General features: G+C 59.4%; 1 protein-coding gene across 9 annotated transcripts in view; it reads left to right on the top strand.

Annotated features, from left to right (window-relative positions):
- IQSEC1 (IQ motif and Sec7 domain ArfGEF 1) overlaps positions 1–23,596 on the top strand; it is a 333,736-nt gene that overhangs the window by 168,769 nt on the left and 141,371 nt on the right. Inside the window, exon 1 of one of the 9 annotated variants that reach the window (XM_082345193.1) lies at positions 7,637–7,864. The exons of the other annotated variants lie outside the window; for them this stretch is intronic. Coding sequence (XP_082201319.1) covers positions 7,842–7,864 — 23 coding nt within the window. The 5' untranslated portion in view covers positions 7,637–7,841. Of the gene's footprint in view, positions 1–7,636; positions 7,865–23,596 lie in introns of those variants that run through there. 9 annotated transcript variants of the gene reach the window in all.

Genomic DNA, 23,596 nt, shown 5'->3' with positions numbered 1-23,596 from the left:
TCACTTTTAGATGACTGGGAAATTTTTTGTAATAATATATTTTTCCCATATCATAGTTAAGTATGTTGTAGAACATATGAAAATGAAAAGGGAAATAAAGTCGATCAGTGACCCCCACTCGAGGGCCAGCTGTCGATGTGGTGTTTTTCTGGTTGTATCTCGGTCACATTCTTAGGTTTGTACGGAATACACGCTTTGAGAACCTACTTTTTTTTTTTTTTTTTTTTAAACTAACAATCGTTAATGTCATTGTTTGTCAACATCCCTTTTGAAGGCTGGCTGATGCCCCGTGCCAGGCAGGAATCATGTGTTTTTAGCAGCTTCAGTATTGGGCGTTCACCTTCCTATTTGTTTGGGGTTTTAGTTTGTTTATTGTTGTAAATAGTGCCATGGTGTGCATGAAGCTTAGAGCTTACTTTGGGCTCTTTTTTGCTAAGAAATGTCGTTCCTGTGTTATGTCAGGCCCTGGGGGACACGGGGACATGGCCTGCATCTCTGTGACAGGAGAGTGTGGTTGATGGACCCGCAGGGAGGACGGGCAGGGGGTGGGGCTGGGCAGTGAGCTGCGGGACAGCCTGCATCTGAGGGCCCGGGGCTCACCGGGTCTCTCCACCTCCTTTGCTGGCCTTTGCTTCTCCCCTTAAACGTCTGTATCCCCAGGGCTCGGCCGACCTCCCCTCCTCACCCCTCACACTTTCCCTCCCCTCTCCCCCGGAGCTGAGCCTCCAGCCAGACCCTTAGAGCCTCCTGGACGCTCCCCTTGGCCCCCAGGCACCGCATCCCAGCACATCCAAAGAGGAGGGTCATCTCTCTTCCACCGTGCACCTCTTCCCGTGTCCCAGTGTAGGTAAATGGTGCCACCTGCCACCCAGTGCCCAAGCCAGGAACCTGGGTGTCGCCCTAGTCCCCATACCTCACCCACACTTCTCCCCAAAACACCCCTTCTCTCCGTCCCACCCCACGCTGTGTGCAGGCCTCCCCCTCCTCCTCCCTCCAGAGGTGAAGCCCTCCAGCCTCTAATCTCCCCCCCCCACCCATCCCCCATGAAGGATCTGTTTAATCACAGGCTTAATCACACGCCCCTCTTTGCTCCCCTTTCCCCTCAGACGACGCCCAAGGCCCTCAAAGGCTGAGGCGCATCACTCTCTGCTTCTCACCTCCACGCCTTTGCACATGCTGTTCCATCTGCAAGTAACGCCTTTCCACGCACTGTCTGCCTGACGAGTTTCTACTCATCCTTCGAGGCTCAGCGTCCACATCTTGCCCTTCAGGAAACTTCCACTTTTCCTTCCCATTTCCTTTTGCCCAAGAACTTACCCCTCCTTCCCTCCCACTTATAAAGTATTCTGTGTAACTTCTATGGAAACAGTCACTCAGTATTACACTATTCACTCAGAATTATAACTGTTAAAAGGCACAGGTATTGGGACTTTGGGTCGTAAGTGACAGAGGGCCCACTGCAGACTGGCCCAGGTGAAATGAGCTTATCAGCTCACATGACCTCAAAGCTTCAGGTGTCGCTGGATCCAGAGGCTCCAGTGACGACCCCAGGGCTGTCCCTCTGCCGCTCTCAGTCCGGCTCCTTGTCAGGCGCCTGTGTGAAGCACCAGCTTGTATCTCTCAGGTCTGAGCTCAAGCTTAAGTCCAGAGGTTCTCTCTCCCAACAACGCCAGTGAAGTCGGGCTTCCTCTCAGGGCGCAGCTCGAGTCCCGTGCCCGATCCTGAACCGGGAGAAGAATCAGCCCCACCCAAACCCCAGGCGCCGAGGGGGTGCAGGGGTGAACGCAGGAGGGGCGGCTCGGGGCAGGGAGACGGGTGGCGGTCCACCACAGCCCCAGGATGTGCCCATTCCCTTCCTCCAGGAGGGAGACGTGGCTCTTTCTCACCTTGGACCCCCACTGCCTGGACGGGCCGGCATCGGTCAGCGTTTTATGGATGAAGCAGCAAGTGGGCAGAGAATTAGTGCTGCTCTGTGATCAGGGAACGCTCCTGGCCCCGGGGCTGGGGGCGGAGCTGCAGTGCTGCCCTCCTGGCGGTCAAGCACACACACAGCCCGGCTCGGCTCCTAGATTCCCAGGAGGACCTGGGAGGAGCCCAGCCCCTAGGGATGCTGTCAGGTGGCACGGGGGGTGCTGCCCCCTTCATACGGACCTCAGAGGCCTCAGCCCTGTCCCAGGGAGCAGTGCAAATCACCAAAGACAGACAGACAGACACACCCTCACACACACAGGCACACACACAGAAGGGTAGGTGGGCCTTCTGGAAAGGAAAGGAGCAGTTACCAGCGCAGCAGTGACCACGAGCAGGTCCCCGGTCTACCCTGACCCAGCCCGTGAGCAGGGCCGACCCCGCCACCTGCCCTGTGCCCACCTGCCCGCCTCCCCGGCCTCAGCATGGGGTTTCCCAGGCTGGGGCGCCCAGACACCCCGGGGCCAAGGGAGGGTCTCAGGTGGGCAGCTTTTCTTTCATAACCATATTTATTTGAATATTTCTCGGTGGTCTAACCAGCCTGTCAGGTACACGATTTGTAATGGTGACTGGAAGTTTTGCTTTTAAATGAAAATTATTTTAGACTTAGAGGAGACTATTAATCAAATAATACAAACAGGGTGAGAAGTGGGAGCCGCTGTGGGGTCTGTGCAAGCCGCTGGGCTGCGGGGGCCACCGCCCGCTCTCACTTCCACCTGGCGGCAGGCGAGGGGGGTGTGCGCAGGCCTTAGCCCGGGTCCCCCGACTCCAGGCCCAGCCGGCTGCAGTTCTGCGAGCCGCCCAGCAGCCCAGCACCCCGACTAGCTGAGGCTTTCGGAAGCGGCTGAGCTTGGGTTGCCTGCCCCAAGTCCCACCGCTGGTGGCAGAGGTGGCTTCTGGTCTTGACCGCCGGGCTGCACTGCCTGCCTGCCGAGAGGGGGCACCGGCCCTGCTGGCAGAGGGAGGGGCCCACCACCCCGCGCACGCTCGGACCCGTCACCTCTGGCTCCGCGTCTGGGCTGGTCCTCCTGCCCTGCCGCCCACGCAGGCCTTGGGCCGGCCGGCGATGCCCCACCTGCACCTTCCCGCCCGGCCTGCCTCCCGCGGGAAGCGGCGCACAGGCCCCCGAGTGGAGGCTCCCGGGACCCGCTGCCCCCGCTTGCTCTCGCCCTCTGGGTGATCGGACGCCAAGTCGAGTCCCAGCCCCCAGAAGCCGGCACACCCTGCAGCGCTGGCCTCCACGCCCCCCCCTCCCGCCAGCACATCCCAAGTGCCGCCAGAGCATCTGCGGGAGCATCTGCGGGGCCCCGGCCCCCTCGCTTCTCCCGGGCGGGCTCCTTGGACCGGGTGTCCTTGGCAAGCCTGGCACGGCAGCGGGAGCGCAGAGACCGAAGCCAGCCAGGTGGTTTCCAGCTCTCCGTCAGCTGGGGCTCCAGAATGGCTCCAAGAAGCAGCAGCCGTTGCGTTTCAGCCACGTGTCAGGGACCCCTTCTCCCCCAGGACAGGGCACAGGACACGGGGTAGTAACTGGTGCACAGCAGACGGGGTGTGCCCAGCCCCCAGAAGCCCGCCCACGTTTCCAGAGATCATTGCTGTGGCCGCTTCCTCCCTTCCTCAGCTCCCTGAACGTGGTGGGGCGGGGGCAGGGGTGCGAGGGCTGTTCACAGCCTGTGGGACCCCCCCCCCCAGCTGCAAGAGCTGAGTCCACGCCTGGGATTTGGCAACTGCACAGGATAACCTGTGGATTAGGGATTCCAGGATTCAGTGTCCTGAGTGTATGCTGAGGGCGAAAGAGCTTCATGGAAAATGACGCGTGGCGTGATTCCGTTTATGTAAAGTCTAGAAGCATGCACGAGTGTTCCTGCTGTTTGTGGGTACCTAGCCCCCTAGGAAAACTGCACGGAGAGATTTGCTATGGGAGTGAGTTCACTGTGGGTGTGTGAGGAAGAGGGCTGGTGTGGGGATGGAGCAGAGATGGCCATGGCTGCCATCAGACCCACTGTGTTCCAACTCTCATAGTGGGTGGGGCATACCGAGAGCTCACTGTCTGCATCTTTATGCCTTTTGGTGTATTGACTTTTTAATTTCGTAACTTTATATGATACCACTTTTTAGGGTCTGCATAGTACTTGATACTTTCTACGGGCATGTGTATGTAGCTAAGTGCATAGGAAACGTTCTGGAGGGTACATCCTGACAGATGACAGTGGGTACCTCTGCAGAGGTGGGCTAGGGCAGTGAGATTTGGGGGAGTGGTCAAGGGGACCTTGTTTTGTTTAAGGAGAAGAGATTTTCATGTTATTTATGAATTTAAGATTGTTCCTTTAAACTGTAAAGCTTAAGCAAGAATGAAAAAAGAATTCCAGGCCTTGAAGGATTTGTGATTCTGAGATTTGAAGAGTCAGAATGTAGATGGGAAGATGCTGGGACCGCCCCCGCCCCCAGCAGTGGCCTGGAAGGTCCCGTGGCCTGGGGATCTGTTGACTCCCTGCTCCAGCCCTCTCTGTCCTTCCTCCGTCACATGCTGTTGTGCTCCTTGCACGGTGGGGACAGATGGGGACAGTGGCCCCAGGCTGCAGGAGCAGCACACTCTGTGTGAATGCGCTGTCCGCCTGCAGGGTGGAATTTTCCAGTGGAGGTGGGAAGTCCTGGGTGTGAAACGTTTCCCTACCACCGTTGGCCTCTGCTTTCTCCTCCCAGTCTGGGTTGCTTCCAGGGGTCCACAGTGACCAGGTGGGGGGCAGGGGGTGAATGCCGGCATTTCCGGAGTGACCCAGGGAGTAGGTGACTGCTGGGGTGAGGACCTGTCCCAACGCCAGTTCCGATGTGCCCCAGTCCCAGGCCTGCAGGAGGGGGTGGGTGGGTGAACCTGCCTTTGGAAAGGCCGGCTGCCCCATGCTCCCCACCCCAGGCATCTGGTTACGGTTGGGAGAGCCCCACCAACCGCTCAGTACTAAAGTCCTGCGGCGCCACTTCCTCACTGTGTGCCCTTGGACCCACTCCTGACCTCAGCCTTCACATCTGCAAAGTGTGCTGACAAACCCACCCTCCGATGGTGATGGTGCAGGCTTGGTGTGATGCAGGCAAAGCCCACACACACGCCTGCACGTGTGGGCACGCCCCCTTGCTGAGTGACCTTTGTCACTAACCGAAAGGACAAGCCTGTGGGTCTCTAATCTCAGCTCGACAATTTTTGGAGACTCCCTTGTACCTGATCCTGTGCTAGAAACCCACCTTCAGAAATCTAGCACCTACCCACGTGCCTTGTAAACACCTACAGTCTTGGCATTTGCGTCTGAACTCCGGGGTCTTCTCCATTTGCCTTATTTTGAAATAACAGGCTAACATGTAAGAAACACACATGTAAGTTTGTGAGGAGGAAGTGTCAAAAAGCAGTGGGAGTGCAGGTGATATCATGACCCCCAGGGAGGCTCCAGGGTTCCGAAAGTGGAGACCCAGGAAAGGGACACTGGAGCCGGCCCTGCCGGTGGAAAATGGATGTGATAAAATAATCCCCACTCTGAGGAGGTCCTGAGGAGAGATGCTAGGGCCCAGGCCTGGGAGCCACAGAGATGGGGGGGTTTGAGTCTTGGCTCTGCCATGCATGGAGGTGAGCCCCCTCTGAGTGGGGAGCCTCTGAGGAGTCACTAAACATCGGAGCTGAAACAAAACCAGCCTCGTGGTCATAGTTGTTGTGATTTTTGTGTTGTTCTTAAAATCTTGTGCAGCTGCAGTGGGGAGAGAGGTCGGTGGGCTGTGCCACAAGTTCAGCCCACTTTCCTGACAGCCTTCTTCTCCGGGAGTGAAGTACCTGCTGGAGGAAGATGGGTCCTTCAAAGGTGTGATTCAGGAAGCCTCTTGCAGTTCTGATGCCCTTCACCTCCGTCGCCCAGCCCTCATCTCTACTTCTGCTCCACGTGAGGGTGTACAGCCAGAAGAACTGGCTCCCAGTCCCACCCCTGCCACTCTGTGCTGTGCAACTTCAGCCAAGTCACTTGCCTTCTCTGAGTTCTGTTTCCTCCACTGTAAAGGAAAGACTAAAACAAAACTAGATGATGCAGCAACCCTCCTTCGCCTACATTCAGCGGGTCTGAAAGCCCAGAGAGAATGGGAAGAAGAGAATGGCCTTCTGAGTTGCCGCCAAGGGGCCGGGGCATTCCCACCCATTTGCTCATGTAATTGTCCCAATGAGGAAGTTTTGCAAGAGCTTAAGAGCCGAGACTCCGGAGCCAGACTGCCCTGGTGTGCCGCCCACCAGCTGTGTGACCCTGGGCCAGTTGCTGAACCTCTGGCTTTAGTTTCCTCTTCTGTAAAATCTTATATCCCACTGAGGTTGTTATTAGGATTATAATGCACTTAAACATTATATATATATATATGTATATATGAAATAGATTTGGAGTTCCTGGTTTACATGTGAGGAAACAGACTCTCTGATCAGTTCAAAGTGAATCTGGGAGGGGAGGATGGATGGCGACCTTCTCATCGTCACCTCCCGGTGACTCACTCACTCCAGCCACACTGGCGTCCTCAATGGTACTCAAACCCACTAAGCTCATTTCTGCCTCAGGACCTTGACACTAGATCTTCCCTCTGCCTGGAATGTTCCCCCCCTAGATCTTCCATCATACATGTCTTAGCCCACATGTGCCCTCTCTGACCCCCCCACCTCTGATGTGAGGGAGGGGGCTTCCCTCCCTCCCCTCCCCCTCCCTCCCGCCTTCTGCTTTATTTTTATCCTGATCCTTATTACTATGCAAAATTACATCTTTGACTACATGTTGGCTTCCTATTTCCCCCGTAGAATGTAAACGGGGCATTCTAATGAATGAATGAGGGCAGATAACTTTGCCTTATTCACCACTGGGTTGCCGGTCCCACAGCAGTGCCTTTGGAATGAGTGAGTGAGTGGGTACATGAATGAGCGGGCACCACAGCTAGACCAGAGATTCCGCTAGCCCCAGGACATGGCCAGCACGAATGAAAGCAGCTCCGCATCCATGCGGCTGCTGTGTGTGGTAAGCCCTCCTGGAACCCTGTGACATAGCTGCTGTGATCCCATTTTACAGTATCATAGATCAAGGCTCCCAGAAGAGAGGCGGCTTGCCCAAGATCTCAGGGCCTTTGAGAGGCAGAGCCAGTCTGGGAATCTGTCGGCCTGACTCCAGGGCGCCAACCCCGTGCGCTCCGTGCCTCGCACGTCTCCGTCGCAAAGGCAGAGAAGCCACCCTGGGAAGCAGCGTCATCGTAGGCTCCGGGGCAGCGCATGCATTTTAGCAACAGATTTCCAGGTTCCGAGTGCCGGGCCGTGGCGCGGGCGCTCTCCGCCTGGTGGGTGACTTTGCAGCGAGGGCGCCACTGGGCGGCCGCTCCTGATGCTGCGGTTGCCATGGCGATGAGCGCCTCGGCGATTGGTCCAGCGCGGCCGCACTACGTAGCTCCTGGGGCGCGGGGGAGTCTCTGCACCGGTCCCTCCTCCGGATGCTGCGAGAGCAAAGCGGGTGCGGACACTCCCCCAGCCCTCCCCTCCCCCCAGCGCCCCGCCACCACGGATGTGCGGGAGGGAAAAAGCCCGAGGTGGTCTCAGGTAGCAGCGAGGCCCACGCCCCCCCGCCAACCTGGCGACCACGTCTTCGCAGGCTGCCAGGCTCGGCGTGAGCCCTGCGTTACCTGGGCCCCTCGGAGCCCGCTGCTGCCACCCCCTGCTCCTGGCCCAGCCTCCGTGGAGCAGCCCGCCACCCCCGGGAATGTGACTCGCCCTCGATTTAATTTTATTCCCTTCCACTTCTCGCCTGAGCATCTGCGCGCCTCCAACCACGTTGAGCCTCCACCACTGGAGAGGGAGAGAGAAGGGAAAACTGCCCCCAAACAGGATGGCGTGCAGAAGACGCTATTTGTGAGTATAGGTGGCAGGTTTATGCCTGGAACTCGAGGCCAGAGGGGCCGCAGCCCAGCTTGGAGCTGGAGCGGGGGCTCTGTGCGGGGAGGGGTGGGTTGCCGTGCAGGTGGCTTGCAGGGGGAGCTGGCCACCAGGCAGAGATGCCAGCATTTGTCCCCTGCAGTGGAGGTGTTTGTCAGTGGTGACAATGAGGGAAAGGCTGTTAGTCAGCAGGACTCTGTTGGGCTGTAAAATTCCCTGTCTCTGAGGGCGGGTAGCACCCCAAATCTATGTACAGGGTCCCCCGACCTGCTGCTACCATTGTGGCATTTGGTACAGCCCTCCTGTGTCCATTTGGAAAAAGCTTCTCGTGCCTGGCTCTTCCGTGACTGGCACTTCAGCCACCGCTGATGGAAGGTTGGCAGGAAGGTCAGGGTGGGCACAGGGTGCTGTGCCCTCCAGGGACAGGTGAAGGTCCAGCCTGCCCTTGTGAGCAGGGAGCAACAGTGTCCCTCCGTGCCACCCAGGTGTTCTGTGGGCCAGAGGCAAACACCTGTCTGCTGGGCGCTAGGCCAGCGGCAGAGGCTGTGAAAGTCTGCACGGGGCAGTGACATCACAGGTCTGGGTATTTATGGAAAGCCAAGCCTGGGCCTCGTTAAGCCAGGCTTCCTGGGGCGTCACATTAGAATGCCAGCTTCCCTCGCAGCTCTCCGGGGCTCTGCGATGTTCTGTTCTGGGGTGAGCAGCCTTTGGTCTCTGGCCTCACAGGACCCCTCCTCTGGGACCGGAAGCCATAGGGGTTGAGACACAGACCCACGTCTCCTCCTGCGCTAGGTACCTTACGCAGGCCAGGCCTCTTGGGGCTGTTCAGTGACCTCAGACCTTGTAAGATCAGAGGGCAGAGCTGGACCCTTAGGCTGGGCTCAGTCCCCCGGACTAGAAAGGTGAGGCCTGGAACATTATGTAGGGGGACATCTGGGGGGCACTCCAAGGCCTTGAACGCCCCTATACCATGACAAGGGCCCCTGGAGCCCCTAGTGAAACAGCACCCATCCCCCTCCATCAGGGGACAGACAGCTCTCTCGCTAACGGAGCGTGAAGGAAAGGAAACATTGCTCCTGCCACTGTGTCAGTCGGGCCGGGCGGGAGCCCCTGGGGTGATGAAGGTGGCCTGGGTCTGTGGTTTGCTGTGATGTTCATTTGCTTTTTAAGTGGAAAAGCCCACGGGTTGGTTTGTTGACGTGAGCAGAACACACCAGAGTTCTCCCTCCCTGTGACAAGGCCCCGGCTTTTCTGGGAAACAAATAGTAAATTCTTTCCCAGCATGGAACTTCTGCTGTTGCTGGGAATAGGTCCGAGGCAGCCGTCTTTTTTCTGCCACACCTTTGCCTGGGCCCAGGAGCCTGATGTCAGAGAAATTCTCAACTCTCAGGGACTGTTAAACCCTGGGGGAGAGGGGGTGTCCTCAGGGTGAAATGTGATGTCGGACGTTGCCTGCACTAGGCCCAGCTCCTGGTCTCAGTGATGGAATTCGCACAGCAGCCTTGGCTGGGCAGACACTAAGAATCCCATTCTAGAGATGGGGAAACTGAGGCTCAGCAAACCTCCCCAGGAAACTTGGAGTGTCTTGGCCTGAGGGTGGGGGTCTCAGCCCAGGCTCTGCGCTAGAAGCAATGGAGAATTTTTAAAAACTCCCATGCCTCAGTCCCATCCCCAGAGATTCCAGTTTATGGGTCCGGGGAGGGCCCAAGCCTCAGGATCGTTTTAGTCCTCCGCGTGATTTTGCTGCACAGCTGTGGCTGATGTTCACAGATGCAACCATTTCCCTTGGCATCACTGCCCAATCCTATCCGATTGTGATTGTGCTGAGGACACAGCTACCATACTGATTTCAGTACCCCTCCTGGATACCAGTACAGACTCATTCGGTCTGCCGGGAGCCCAGGAACCTGCATTTTAACACCTGGCCCCTGGAAGGACCCACAGATCAAGCCTGTCTCACCCGCTCGCCTGGGAAAGGGGCTGGGCTGTGGGAAGGGCAGCCCATCGGGCACTCTGGGCTCCCTGCCTCCCTCCTGTGGGTCTCTCCATGCTGCCCTGGCTTTCAGGCTCCCACAGTCTGGCAGCACAACCCCCAGGCCGTCCCCCCACGTGCTGCCACCAAACCCACAGGCACCAGAGATTGCAGAGAGACTGGGGAGGGGGTGGCTGAAGAGGAGGGGTCACACTGCTTTATAGAAAGATTTGGGGACCAGAACCAGGGCTATCCCGCACCTGCAGCTCAAACCTTGTTGTTCCCCGGGCTTTCAACGTGGGGAGGGCTGGGGAGTTGAGTGTCTCCAGACGCTTAACTTTCAGGACAGCTGGAGACACCAGCCCAGGACCACCGTAGCCACGATCAGAGCTGAACTACTGGGCTTCGAGGCTTCTCACGCCACTTGCCTCATTGGTTCTCACCACTGCCATAAAGTGGGGTGTTAATGATCCCATTTTACAGAGGAGGAAACTGAGGCTCCGAAAGGGGTAGCAACTTGACTGAGGTCTCATGGCTGCTTCCTGCCATGCACTTGGCGGTACATCCCTCCCTCAATATGCTGCACACCAGGGCTAGACAGACATGCTCCAGAAGGAGCCCTGCCAGCTACCCGCCCCATCCCTTCCCGCCTCCCTGTCCTCCAGTCTCTTCCCCTCCACCCTTTGGGCTCCCAAGAGAGCTTTGGAATCTAGACTCCGTAGGCACTGAGAGGAGGCGGGTCCCCATCTGGGAGCTCAGGCACTGATGGAGGTGGCCAAGTGAACGAGAGAAAGGATGACAGTGGGAGCAGGAGAAGATTTATTAATGAGATGGGGAAATCATGAGGCCTCCAAGAATCAGTTCCTTAATCAAATTTGCTAACAACCAAGGCCATTACTGTACTGACAGCTTAATTAATGGGGTCTTAATTAATGTCAGCCCCCTCCCAACCGAAACTACGCCTAACACGGGCACATCACTTCCTGCTACTGGAATGCAGGGAGTCGGGCTGCAGGGAGTTTGCAGTGAGTGTGTGAGACTCTCAGAGCTGCTGGCGGGGAGGGGGCTGAAGTGAGGTGCTCATTTATAATTCATTCATTCATTTGCTCATTCATTCATTCACTCTGCCTGGAGCCACCAAATCTAGATGGCGGATCCCACCCTGACATTCCCCCGCCCCTTCCCTGCCCAGCACTGTCTCCGTCTGGCCCGCCGCTGTGTCCCTACTTGGGGGTTGGTTGGTCCGTCTTGGCCACTAGAGTGTCAGCTGCACCAGGGCAGAGAGGTTGACAGTGTGTTAGCTGCTGCATCTCCAGCGCCTAGAAAAGCACTGGGCATATAGTAGTTGCTCAGTAAATCTTTGTTGATTGAATGAATGATGGATCTTGTGCCAGGCATTGCCCTAAGCAAGGGGGTACAGAGCCCAGTAAGAAATAGTTTCTGCCTTCTGGCAGCCTGCAGGCCATGAACAGACGGTGTCAGTATATGAGTGCCAAGGGCCGGAACAGGACGGTGACCCAGAGGTGGGGAGGGTTCCCGCAACCCACGGCAGGCGTGGAGGGTGAAGGGAGGTTGCCAGGTGGTCACGGAGGGGAGGGCGCTCCGGGTATGCAAACCTCAGGCCTCAGGTTGCAAGCATTCTGCAGGCGCGAGCTCATTTGACCTTCACAGAGACCCTGGGAAGAGGGGCTGTTTGTTATCCCCTTTGTACAGACATTGCAACTGAGTCACTGAATAACTTGCCCCAGTGAGGGGTAGAGCTGGGCTTGCGCGCGGACAGGGCAGCCCCAGAGCCCGGCTCTAGTGCTCTGTGATGTACCGCAGGCTTTTACTCAGTGATCGCGTCTGGCTCCAGCCCCGCACCCCCGAGAGTGAGCAAGAAGGAGGTGAGAGGAGAGCCCGGAGGTGTGGGCGGGACCAGGACAGGAGGCGGAGGGGCTCCCCCTGCAGGCAGGGGCCGTGGGCAGCCACGGAGGGTTCTGCTCAGAGGTGGCGGCCGCAGTTCCATCGCTGGACTGTAGAAGGAGGTTGGGGGTAGGGAGACCGGGCGGGGCTCTCAGCCGTCCTTTTCCTGTGCCCGCAGCGGGGCACACGTGTCCCGGAGAGCAGCAGCGCCCTCATCCCAGGCCCTCTGCCCTCCGCACCGCCTCGGGCCGTGGGCAGCTGCTGCCTGCAGGTCTGCTCAGGGCCGGCCCGGGAGCCAGGGTGGTCCCCAGGAGGCCCCGGCTCGTGGCCTGCCAGGCAGCTCTGTGGCCCGGGTGAGAGGGACCCGTCCCCTCTCCGCCGTGAGGCTGACCTTCACACTCAGTTCCGGTCTGGCCTGGCAGGTGCCCAGCGGTGTGGACAGGGACCCCCCAGCTCGCCCTGAGGGACACTACCGAGCCAGGACCGGGGTGGGGCTCGTCCTTGCCGCCCGCCCTTGGCAAAGCGCTTTCCTGCACCATCTCCTGTGGGGTCTGTCCTTCCTCCCCAGACCTCACTCTTCAGCAGCCCCATTCTGTCCGCCCTTGAGGGAAGACGCAGGTACACAGAAGGTGAGCAGACAGCAGGGCCGGAGGGCGGCCAGGCACAGCCGGGTGACAGACACGGCCCCTGGTGCCTTGTCCCTGATCAGGTTCCTGACCTCCAGCCACGGGGTTCTGCCCCTCCCCCCATGCGCGCTCCGCCTGGAACTAGAACGTGGCCACGGCTCCGGCCCTCGTCCAGGGCGCTGAGGGTGCCTTGTCTGGCAGCGGCAGGGAGCCCAGCATCTGGGGCCTGCGGATGAAATTGGTTTTGTCTCCACCTGCAGGGACCTAGGAGGCATTGTTGCCGGGTGCTAAGTGCCCACCAGGCTCACCTTGAGGCCTGCTGCTTTCCGCAAAGCCTGTGTCTGCTCCTCCCTCCCCCCCTACCTGCTCACTGGCTCTTGTTCTCTCTCTCTCCCTCCACTCACCCCTGCCCCTTGGTCTCTGAGGCCCTGGCCCTCCCTGGAGCTCACAGAGCAGGGGAAGGATGCTGCGCTCCAGCTCTGCCCCTGCCTTGCTGTGTGACCCTGGGCCAGCCTCTTGCCCTCTCTGGGCCTGTGACCTCATCTGGAACGAGAGCGGCAGGGTCAGCTTTTGATGGTTCTGTTATGCGGACTCACACAGGAGGCTGAGGGGAGAGGGGCCAGGGCCTACCAGAAGCAGAAACTGAGTGTCAGCCGTTCTGGCTCTTTCACACACAGCCCGTCCTGTGTATCACTTGTGGTCCCCGGGGGGGGCGGGGGTGTCATCCACCAGCTCATTCATTCACTCACTCCACAGTGGTTGTCAAGCACCTAGTCTGTGTGCCGGGCCAGGCCCTGCCGCCTGCAGCTGACAGTCTCAAGCGGGGACACACGACAAATACGGCCCCAGAAGCCCACCCCACGCCCGTCCTGCCTGCCCTTTCGGGAGAGCCCTTGCTGGTCCCTCTGCCGGGAGGGGCCTTTCTCCCCCTCACCTCAGACCTCGAGATCCGATCACGCCTCTCTCTCGGCTCCCCAGGCAAGTTGTCTCCTCGCCGAGTTCCCCGTCACCGGTCCTCCCCTTTGCCACAGTGCAGGCCCCTCTGTTGTCCCCAGCCACCTGCCTCTCCATCTCCCCCACCGACTGGGAGCTTCCCAGGCGAGGCCCTGCCTTTGTTTCCTGGCGTCCTTGTAGGCCCTGGCCTGGCAAGACACCAATAACCTTCTTTTTAAAATCGTGGTAAAATACGCATAACATGAAATTTACCAGTTTAGCCGTTTTTAAGCGTGCAGTTTGGTGGCATTAAGTACATTCACACTGTTGTGCAGCCATCACCACCATCATCTCCAGAACTTTCTCTTCTTCCCAAACTGAAGCTCAGTCCCCACTAAACACGAGCTCCCCTTCCCCTACCCCAGGCCCCGGGCACCCACCATCCTACTTTCTGTCTCTATGGATTTGACTGCTCTAGGAACTCTCATAAGTGGAATCACGTCGTATTTGTGTTTTTGTGATTGGCTTATTTCGCTTAGCATCATGTTTTCAAGGTTAATCCATGTTGCAGCCTGGCTCAGGATTTCCTTCCTTTTAAGGCTGAATAATATTCCATTGTGTGTATAGACCACACTTTGTTGATCCATTCGTCTGTCTGTGGGCACCTGTGTTGCTTCCACCTTTTGGCTACTGTGAATAATTGAACATCGGTGTGCAAATATATCTTTGAGACCCTGCTTTCAATTCTTTTATGTATATACCCAGAAGAATTGCTGGATCATATGGTGATTCTATGTTTAACTTTTTGAGGAACCTCCATACTGTTTTCCACAGCAGCTGCACTATGTTACATTCCCACCACCATTGCACAAGGATTCCAGTTTCTCCACATCTTCGCTCACACTTGCTATTTTGTTTTGTGTTTTTTGTTTGTTTGTTTTTGTGATAGCAGTCCTCAGGGTGTGAAGTAGCACCTAACTGTGGTTTTGATTTACCCTTTCTTGAATAAAGGCAGGTGTGAGTGGTAAAGTTCAGCCTCCTTCTCTGATGGACCACTCAGCCCCGAGGACCCCTGACATTGTCTGGGGAGGGCTGGGTCTGCTGGACACCTGCTGGCTGATGCCTCCACTGCCTTTGTCCAAGTTTCTGTCCTAGGGGAGGGTTGGGGGGGGGCGTGGGTGTGAGGCTCTGGTCTCCCCACCCAGAATCCAGTCCTCCAGGATATAAGTAGCCCAAGGAGTTGGGTCCTTGAGGGTACCTGGCACACAGTAGGTGCTCAGAAGTTTTTAATCACACCAATAATACCTGTTTCCATCTTTTTTGGCTGTTCTTTGTTTATTCATATAATTGAGAGATAATTCATCCACACGGTACAAAAATGTCTGTACACAGTGCAAAGGCGCCTCCCTCCCCTGTCCCTCTGCCCAGAGGCCGCCACTGTGTCCAGTTTCTTGGGGTCCTTCTGGGGAAGTTCTGTGCGTCAATGTAAATACTTTATTGTTGAAGTGCCTCAACCACCCAGCCACTTACACAAAGAGTTTCCAATCGCTGCTTTGCAGTTCTGGATTTGAGGGCCCCCTGGGGGGACATGGTAACCAGCAAGCCCCTGAAGGAGGTGATGTTCTCCTTCTAGCGGGAAGCCCTGACCGGTGGCTGGCAGAGTGGTCTCCATGAAGGAAGCAAAGCCGCGGCAGGAGAGCGGAGGTGGGCGGGTCTGGTCCTGGGGCATCCGAGGATAAGATCACACCAGGCCTCCCAGCAGCCTGTTTGTCCTGCGCTGGCTGTCATTCCAGATCCGTTCTGTTGGCACATTTATTAGCTTCTGTTCAGCGCTGGGCATGGGCTGCATCCTGGGGGGCAGCGACTCCTGCCCAGAGGATACGGACACAGGTGGAGTTGCCAGTGTGGGGTTAGAGAGTGTGCTAGGCGCTTTCAGCAGGGGCCGCCGGGCACGTGGGCGGCATTCGGGGTGCATGCAAGGAGAGGGGTCTGGTTCCCTACGGTGTAGGGGGCAGGCCTGCACAGCCGAGACCTGCGAACGTCTCCCCAGATCCTCACGAAAGTGAAAATCCGCGCATGGTTATCTGAACCTGCACCTCACTCCACGTGACACCTAAACCGCTAAACACATTCCGCGTGATTGTCACGTACATTGACCTTTCCAGGAATGCGGCTGCTCTCCTCACAGTCAGGGGAAGATCAGACTCTGATATGTTCAGAGCTCTGCCAAGAGCTGTCACCACTGAGAGCATCACGGCACCAAGGGCAGCGTCCCTCGTGGCACCCGAGTGGCGAGAAAACCCCTGTACCCGCCTGGGTGTGTAGCCGCTGTCACCCAGAGGGGCGGGCAACTGACTGCCTCCCTGCGTGCCCACCGCTAATACGCAGGTCACCTCATCATAAACTGCTTTCCTCTTTTTCTCTCTGTATTGTTACAACTAGGGCATTCTGTTGATTTTTGTTTTAAAATATGTGTGTAGATAGATCATGTGATTCATGAACTTCATTTTAGACCAGAGAAAGGGTAGCACAGGTTGCAGCTATCGGGGGAGGGGGGGTTGGACGAGGGGTCTTTGCGTCTTGACGTGAACATGCACGTAGAACCACGTGGAACTAAGCCTTCCCGCCGCTACCAGAGACACACGAGCAGGCATCAAACAGGAAATCTGTCCAAGATGGTGGCTGGTACCGTCAGCATTGTGCTGGTGATGTTGTCCTGTAGTTTTGCAGGACGGTGGGGGAAACAGGGTAAAGTATAGATAGGATCTCTCTGTATTATTTTTAACAACTATAGGTGAATCTACAGTTATCTCAAAATTAAAAGTTTAATTGGAAAAAAGAGGCCTGGGGCAGGTGTTGGGTCTGATGAGCTGGACCCTTGGTGACTGTGGGACAGGAAGGCCGCGACCACCCCACACCCTGTCTCAGTCCCTCCGTGGGAGGCCTGTGTGGTCACAAGCCTTCTCCCCAAGGCTGAACCCCACCAGGGCACTGGGACCAGCCTCCTCCCTTTAGCTGCCAGCTGGGGCCTGGTCGGTCCCTGGCACCCAGTTTTGAGACCTTGGAGCAGGGTCTGGTCCATGCTCCCAGAGCCCCTGGCGGAGCTGGGCCCCAGGCTCCCTGCCCCCCACCCCGAGCTGCCCTCGGCCGGGCGGCCTGCTCCCTGGACCTGCGGGACTGCCCTGCTGGCCAGTGCCGCCAGCACAGCGGTAGTGCGGGCAGCTGGCTCTCCCGCCCTCGGCCCCCACGTCCCTCCCCCACCCAGCAGCAGGAGCTGGGACAGACACAGACTGGCCGTTCCTTCAAGTGCCATTTTGAAGACTAAAATGAACCCAGCCGACTAAAACTGAAAGGTTAAAGGAAGCGCGTGTTCTTGATGAGTTTGTCCTGCACGTTGACCGTTCAGTGGCTCGGCTTCTGACACATGGACTTGTCACAGGTTGCAGGGCAGCCGGAAGGAGGCCGGCGAGGCTGCGGGCGGCAGGGTCCAAGCCAGCCCGCGCGTGGTGCCGGCTCGGGGCCCGGCCCACCCGCACCTCGGGGCCAGGCTCACTGGACAGACCCATCGGGGGGCCCTGGCCTTCCCTCCAGTTTATCCGATTTCCTGGGGACGAGCTGGGGACCTGAGGGCTCCAGGAGCCCGAGATGCCCCCTGCCCCCTGCTCCCTGTCCCCGGGAGCGCATGACCCCGGAGGAGTCCCCGTGCGAGGGTCCCATCGGAGCAGCCCCCAGGCTCCTCGGGCGGCGATCAGGTGTGGCTAATTTCATTCCTCGTCAGGCTGGTCCCGGCATCTGTTTGGAATGGTTAATAAGGGAAGCGATACATTTTTAATCAGTGCGGCTCTCGCTGGAATCCTCAGCCCGGCTCTCGAAGGCCTCACCAGGCCAAGATAACACAAGTGTCTTCTCACATTCGCTCTGTTATCAATTCCGGCCCTACCTAGTCCAGGGGGCATGGCCGCAGGCGCCCTGGCGTCCCTCAGATCCCTCATCCGTGGTCGGGCTTCAGGCCCTGACCATCTCCGGGGTTGCTGAGTGATTTTGGTACCTTGGACGAGCTCCCCGAAACCGACTGGGCCGAGCAGAAGTGGGGGCTGGGGTATCGGGGTGATCAGGGCCTTTTCCCGTTACCTCCCCCTGCCTCAGTAGCTACTCAGATGGAACCCCTTATCTGCTGCCCAGTGGCTGTGTGACTTGAGGCAGATGACTTAATCTCTCTGAACCTCAGGTTTCTTTTCAGTATGATGGGGCCAATAGTTCAAACTTTGCAGGGTGGCCATAAGGATTCAGTGACCCACATGGTGGGTCTGTAACTTATAAATATCCTCGTCACCTTCCTCCCCTGGACTCTCATTGCACAGGGATAGACTTGGGGACAGGCTGGGACTTTAGAAACACAGGCCTGGGAAGGGGAAGGAAACCAGGCTGGGGCGGAGGGAGTGTATCAACCAGAAGTCTCCGGGTTGCAAGGGACAGAAACTCAAGGCAGAAGGGATTTTAATGGTCACTGTTGGTGGATGGCCCAGGGCTCAGGCTTCGGCGTGGCTGGGTCTGGGGGCTCCAGCGCTCTTGTTGCCATCTCCTGCTTGCCTTCGGCCTGGGATGTGTTCCCACGTGGGGGCTCTGGTCCCCCCAGGACCCCTCACCTCCTGCTGGTCAGCCCTGGGGTTCGTGGTCATTCCTGAGACCACGTCCATGGCCCGAGAAGGCCGTGTGCTGATTCGCCAGCCCTGGAGCTGGGCGGACGGGGTCAGCTCCACCTGAACCACCGCACTGTGCGTTTCGGAGGGGGTTCAAATGTGTGTTTACTGGGGAGGGGGCAGTAAACTGAGGCTGGAGACGGAGCACGGGGTATGCGTGGAGTTAGAGGGCAGCATGCCGAGCTGGCAGCCTCAACTCAGCGCTGGGCGGACGCCCACAGCCAGGCGCCAGGGAGGCAGGCCCTCGGCTGGGTGGCTGGGCCCTGGCCCCGGAGCAGAGCCGGAGTCACTGACCCGAGTTGCAGGGGCTCTGTGGCTGCGTGTGTTGGGTAAGCCCGCGGGGCCCCGAACGCGAGGGCTCTGGCTGGCCCTCCCACCCCGCACCCAGGCTCGCCTATCTCCCTCTTTCTTAGCCAACGGGGACCTATAAACAAGAATCTCTTTTCTTGTTATTTCGTCTTCCCTCTTTTCCCAGTGGTATATACTAAAAATTTTTTAAAAGCTGCCTGGGGCACTGTGTGTTACCCAAGAAAACTCATCACCTTTTTCAGAGCGACCTCACATCCTTTTCACCAGCACCTCCGGAGGGGACCCCCTTCCTGGCCGTGCCGAGCCTCCCCCTTGGGGGCAGGCGTGCCCTGCTGCCGGCCGCGGGCCCCACGTCCCCATCTGTAAAATGGGCCATTCCCGGCCCCTGAGGGGACCGCAGACAGCACGTGGGTGCTCAGGCGGGAGCAGCCCCTCAGCCAGGGCGGGAGCCAGTGATGTCCGGGACTCTGCAGCTGTAGGAAACAGCACCCTCACGTTTGTCCACCGCACTTCCCAGTTTACAGAGCACCCTGGAGGCAGAGCAGGGCTCAGCTCCAGACCCCCGGGCAGGGGCTGGGTCCTGGGCGCAGCCCTTCGGTGCCCCTCCCTCCTGGCCTCAGGAGCCTCCCAACCCCAGAGTCCGGGGGCAGGCCCCACCCTCCAGCAGCCCTGCCTGCATCCTGTCCTTGTTCCCCCCACACGCCCTTGGCCTCGCATTAGCCCTTGGACAGGTGTCCCGGCTCAGGAGCCCCAGGTCCAGAGGGACATGGTACCGGAGGAGGCAGGGCTCTCCCTGGGGTGGCCCAGTGGAAAGCCAGGGCGCAGAGTCGGCCTTGGGGACAGCCCTAGGGCCACGTCTGTCCCTCTGACATCAGGTTGCGGGGTCTCCGTTCCCCGCCCCCTCCGCCTCCCCACCCCCTTGCTTCCTCCTGTGCCCACATGCCTGGCTTCTGTCCACTGCCCGCCTTTGTCCTTTCAATCCCAGCTTTCCCACCAGACTGCCGCCTGCCTGCGTCCGCCGGGCCTGCCGCTGGGTGCCCACGCCTGGAGCGGCACCCGGGGACAGTTGCTGCGCCACAGGTATCCCTATACCGCCTGAGGGTGGAGCCCCTGGCGGGGGGGCACGGAGGGGGTGGCCCCTGAGCTGGGCCCTCTGGCATGGGGCAGCTGCAGTGTCAGTGAGTGAAGGATGCCCCGTGCTGTTGCCTTCAGCCTGAAGTTTATTTTCTCTCTTCCTTTTTATCCAGCGCCGCCACGGGATGATGGGAAAACCTGGAGGTGTCTGATGGGGGGGCCCAGGCACCTGACGAAGCAGAGTGACAGGGGTGCATGCTGCAGGTCGGCCTGAGGCCGGGGGGCGGCGGGGAGAGGAAGACATCAAAGGCATGCAGACCACCATGCCCAGGCGTCTGGCTCGGAGGTCTGGGTGGGTGGCAGTGCCACCACCAAGATGGGCCCCCCGGTGCAGGGAGGTGCCTGTTGGGGGGCAGGGAGGGGCCGGGGAGCACCAGCTTGGTGTGCCTCTAGATTGGGGGGGCAGGTCAGAGGCTGGGACGCCCCCCACTCTCATGCCCCAGTGAGGACGCTGCTCCTCCGTCCACCCACTCTGCCCTGCACCCCGGGGCTCAGCCCCGCCCAGCTGGCCAAGGGTACATCCCGCTGCTGTAGCCGCCAGCCACCCCGTGGGCCGAGGGCACCCAAGGCCTTCCGCCCGGGCTCGGCCATCTGTAAGAACAGTCTGCGTCCTGAGCAGAGGCCAGACGCGTGGGGTACAGCGCATGCTGTGATGGCATCTTGCTGCCCCTGAAACAGACGCCCCCGCCCGTGGCCTCCAGGCTGAGTTCTCCGCCTCGTGAACAGAGGGGGTGGGTTAGGGCTCCCCCTGTACCCAGGGACCACCACAACCATGGACCCAGGGGCTGGTGGTCCCCAAGGCTCCGCCCCCAGGCCCCTCTGCAGCCCTCGAGAAAGCGTCCCCCCACAGAGCTGGGGTCGGCCTCCTGCTGCTGCAGGCTGAGGTCCCCCAGCAGCTGTGCAAACCCAGCTCCCGTCCCTTCCCTCCTGCCCCACCCACTCCCCAGTCCCCACGCCCTGCGATCAAAGAGGGCACCCAGGAGCCCTCACTTGCTGAGACGGGGGATGAGCCCCTTCCCCGCTCTGCACCCAGCTTGCTCCTCTGCAGGGCGTCCAGGAGACGCCAGCCCCTCAGGGGACCTCCAGCGGTGGGGTCATGGAAGTGCAGGGCGTGTGAGAGAGGCCACAGCTGCGTGGCCGCAGGAACCACATGGGAGACAATCTGCTGGGACAAACGTTCCGTCTGCGCCCGCGTCGGACCAGGCCCACATCCCGGTAGGCCTGGAAGGGGTTGGCGCCGTCCCCCGGTGCACGGCCTGCAGCGCTTTTCGGTAAACCCTGAGAGAGATGGTGCCGCAGAGCGGCAACGGGGCCACGTGGACGGCACGGCCACAGTGCCAGCATGCAGGAGGCTGAGCAGGGACCCCGTGAGGCCTGTGAAGACCACTGCCAAACCAAAACAAAACAAAACAAAACTCCTGAATAGATAATAGGGCGTCTGCGAGGGCAGAAGCCAGGTGGTGCCCGGCGCTCAGCACAGCGGCCTCATTGTTCTCGAGCGCCCCAGCCTCGGTTTCCCCTTGAAGTTTCCCCAGAAGCCCCGCGCTCCAGGGGGTTCTGGAAATATTCCGTGTTGTTTTTAACTTTCATTCAACTAAAGGGAATTAACACACCCGGTTTGCATGGAAAGACCTTGGCGGATTTTCCTTGACCGTGGTTGTTGAGTGCAGGGCCTGGGGCACACCCCAGCCCGACTCTTGCTTGCGTGTGACCCCGAGACCAGGCCCGAGGCCGGGGGGGTGCTTCCAGCCGCCCGCAGGAGGGCCTGCACGCGCATACGTGCCTACAGTCGTGTGTGCACGTGTGCTGTGCAAGCATGTGCGCGTGTGATGGTTCAGAGGTGTCTTGTTTTTTTAATTGAAATAGAGTTGATTTACAGTGTTGTGAGAGTTTCAGATGTAAGGTAAGAGGTGCCTTGTTGGCGTATTTGTCCGACCGTGTGAGGTCAGCATGGATCCGAAAGCGTGCTTGTGGTTGGGATGCCGTCCGGTGGGCCCCAAGTCAGACCTGGAAGGGGAGGCAGCTGGGCGGAGTCCACCGTGCCCTTGCCAGCATTCGAGGTCAGGGGCTCTGCTCAGGCAGGGTACCCCAACCTCGCCCTGCCACAGAGGACGGCTGCCCTTCACCCTGCCCCCGGAGGGGCCGTGGAGCTGGGGCCCCATCCTTCCTCTGGCTCAGACTTCGGTCAGACTTGGCCGCCGTGCCCCAGCCTGAGGGGCGAGCTCCGGGACTGGGCATTAGGACAAATCCAGGGCCGTGTGTCCATGGTCCATGTGCACGACTCCTCCAGCTGCGTGTGTCCGCGTCTGCTTGTGTCTGCATGAGGAATTTCTGTGGCAAGGCACAAGAAGCTCGTGGTGGGACTCCCTGGGGGACAGGGGGACCTTGGTGGACGTGGTACCTTTGGGAGGGGGACTTTCCACTTGATATCTTTTTTGTTGTACTTATGAACTATGAGAGTGCATTAGCTATTTAAAAATTAAATGTGTCAAGTCTGTAGGTTGCTGGTTTTGGGGTGAATTGGCTTGTTTTCTGGATATCTGAGGGATGCCCCCCCAAGGAAGGGGTGCTCTCAGGAAACGTGTGCCTGAGCACATCCCTCACCCTCAGGGTGAGTAGGGTCAGGGCGTCCTGGTTGGGGGTCAGCTGCCTGGATGACTGTGGACAGTGGGGACTCTGGAGCAGAGGGCAGGGGACCCAGGTCAGGACCTGGTGTGGCGGCTTGCCAGCTGGGAGTCCTCGGGCAGGTCTCAGTCCCTCTGAGCCTCGGTTTGCTCGTCTGTAAAATGGGGATACAAAACTCCAGCTCCCCAGGCAGGCTTGAGGGTAAAATAAGATCATGTTGGCATCTGAAGAGAGTTCCAGCCTGGTCGGACCCCCTCCCGGCTGGGCTGGACTGAGGCATCTGCGCTCCCTGCCCATCAGCGAACCAGGTCCAAGAGTGACAGGATGTGGCTCCCAGACACGGCACCCGAGGGCCCTGGCCACAGGCCCGGCCAGGCTCCTGGCCGAGTGGCAAGACCTCAGCCCTACTCCCAGCAGCCGGAGAGGCTGGACGTGCCCCGGCCGGTGGCCCTGCCCCCTCGGCCGGTGCTCTGCCTCAAGAAGAGACTCCTGGAGGGAGCTTCGGGGTCACAGAAGAAGCTGGGATGCTGGGTGCTGGGGTCTCGGGGGTGCTTCTCGGCAGGTCGGGGCAGCCCGGGAGGCTCCCTCGCCAAGCCAGGCCCCCCTGTGCCCCTCCCTGCCCCGCTCCGGGACCCTCCCCTTGAACACACTCAGACCCCGCCCTGGCTGACCCCCTGCACGCTGCCCCCGCTGAGCCGAGGTCTGGGCTGAGTCACTGTGTCCGAGGGGAGCCCCGCCCTTGCCCCCCATTGGCTCACACACGCGGTCGGAGAGACCCAGCCGGGGTGCGCCCCGCCCTCCATGGGCAGCCGTGCATCTTACTCGCAGTGTTTCTCCCTGTGCTCTGATGATGCCTCAGTTTCCTCATCTGTAAAGTGGGCTCCTTGTTAGGGTGACATGAGTGAGGATGATGGTCTCAGAGAGCTGGGCACAAGGCGGGGGCTGCGTGGAGGGGGGGATGAGCAAATCCTTGTCCCAAGTGGCCTGAGACACCCCACCACCACCCCCTAAGTATCCCTTCTCTAGACAAACCTCCTCGTGGTGCAGATGAGGCCCAGAGGGGGATTTGGTGCCCCCCGCCCCAGGTCTCACCCCAGGGCCGCTGCCCGCCGCCCTAGCTCTCTCTCCACACCTCTGTCCGGAAGGGGGGGCCCTGGGCAGAGACACCCCCTCCCCCCGCAGCGGAGACTTTTCCAGACTCGGGCTGAGCTCCTGGGCAGGGCAGCCTGGCAGGACGGAGGGGCGTGGAGGCCAGCCCGGGGACAGTCACTCACTGTGCCTGCAGGCAGGGCTGTCTGGGGCCCAGAGCCAGGACAGGAAGGCCGGGTGGGTGGGCAGGGCCCCTGTGGCTTTCTCAGAGGCAGGCGCTGGGGGCCTGGGCAAGACAGCTAGGGGCGGGGGAGGAGAGCCAGCAGGGCAGCTCCTCAGGTCGGTGTGGTTTACGAGGCGCCCCCCGTGCGTCCGTCCGTCCGCTCCCGGGAGCCGCACCGGAGTCTCCAAGGCA

Source organism: Balaenoptera borealis, assembly GCF_965194805.1.
Source record: "Balaenoptera borealis genome assembly, chromosome: 12".
NCBI lineage: Eukaryota > Metazoa > Chordata > Mammalia > Artiodactyla > Balaenopteridae > Balaenoptera > Balaenoptera borealis.
This window is presented reverse-complemented; position numbering and strand designations above follow the sequence as displayed.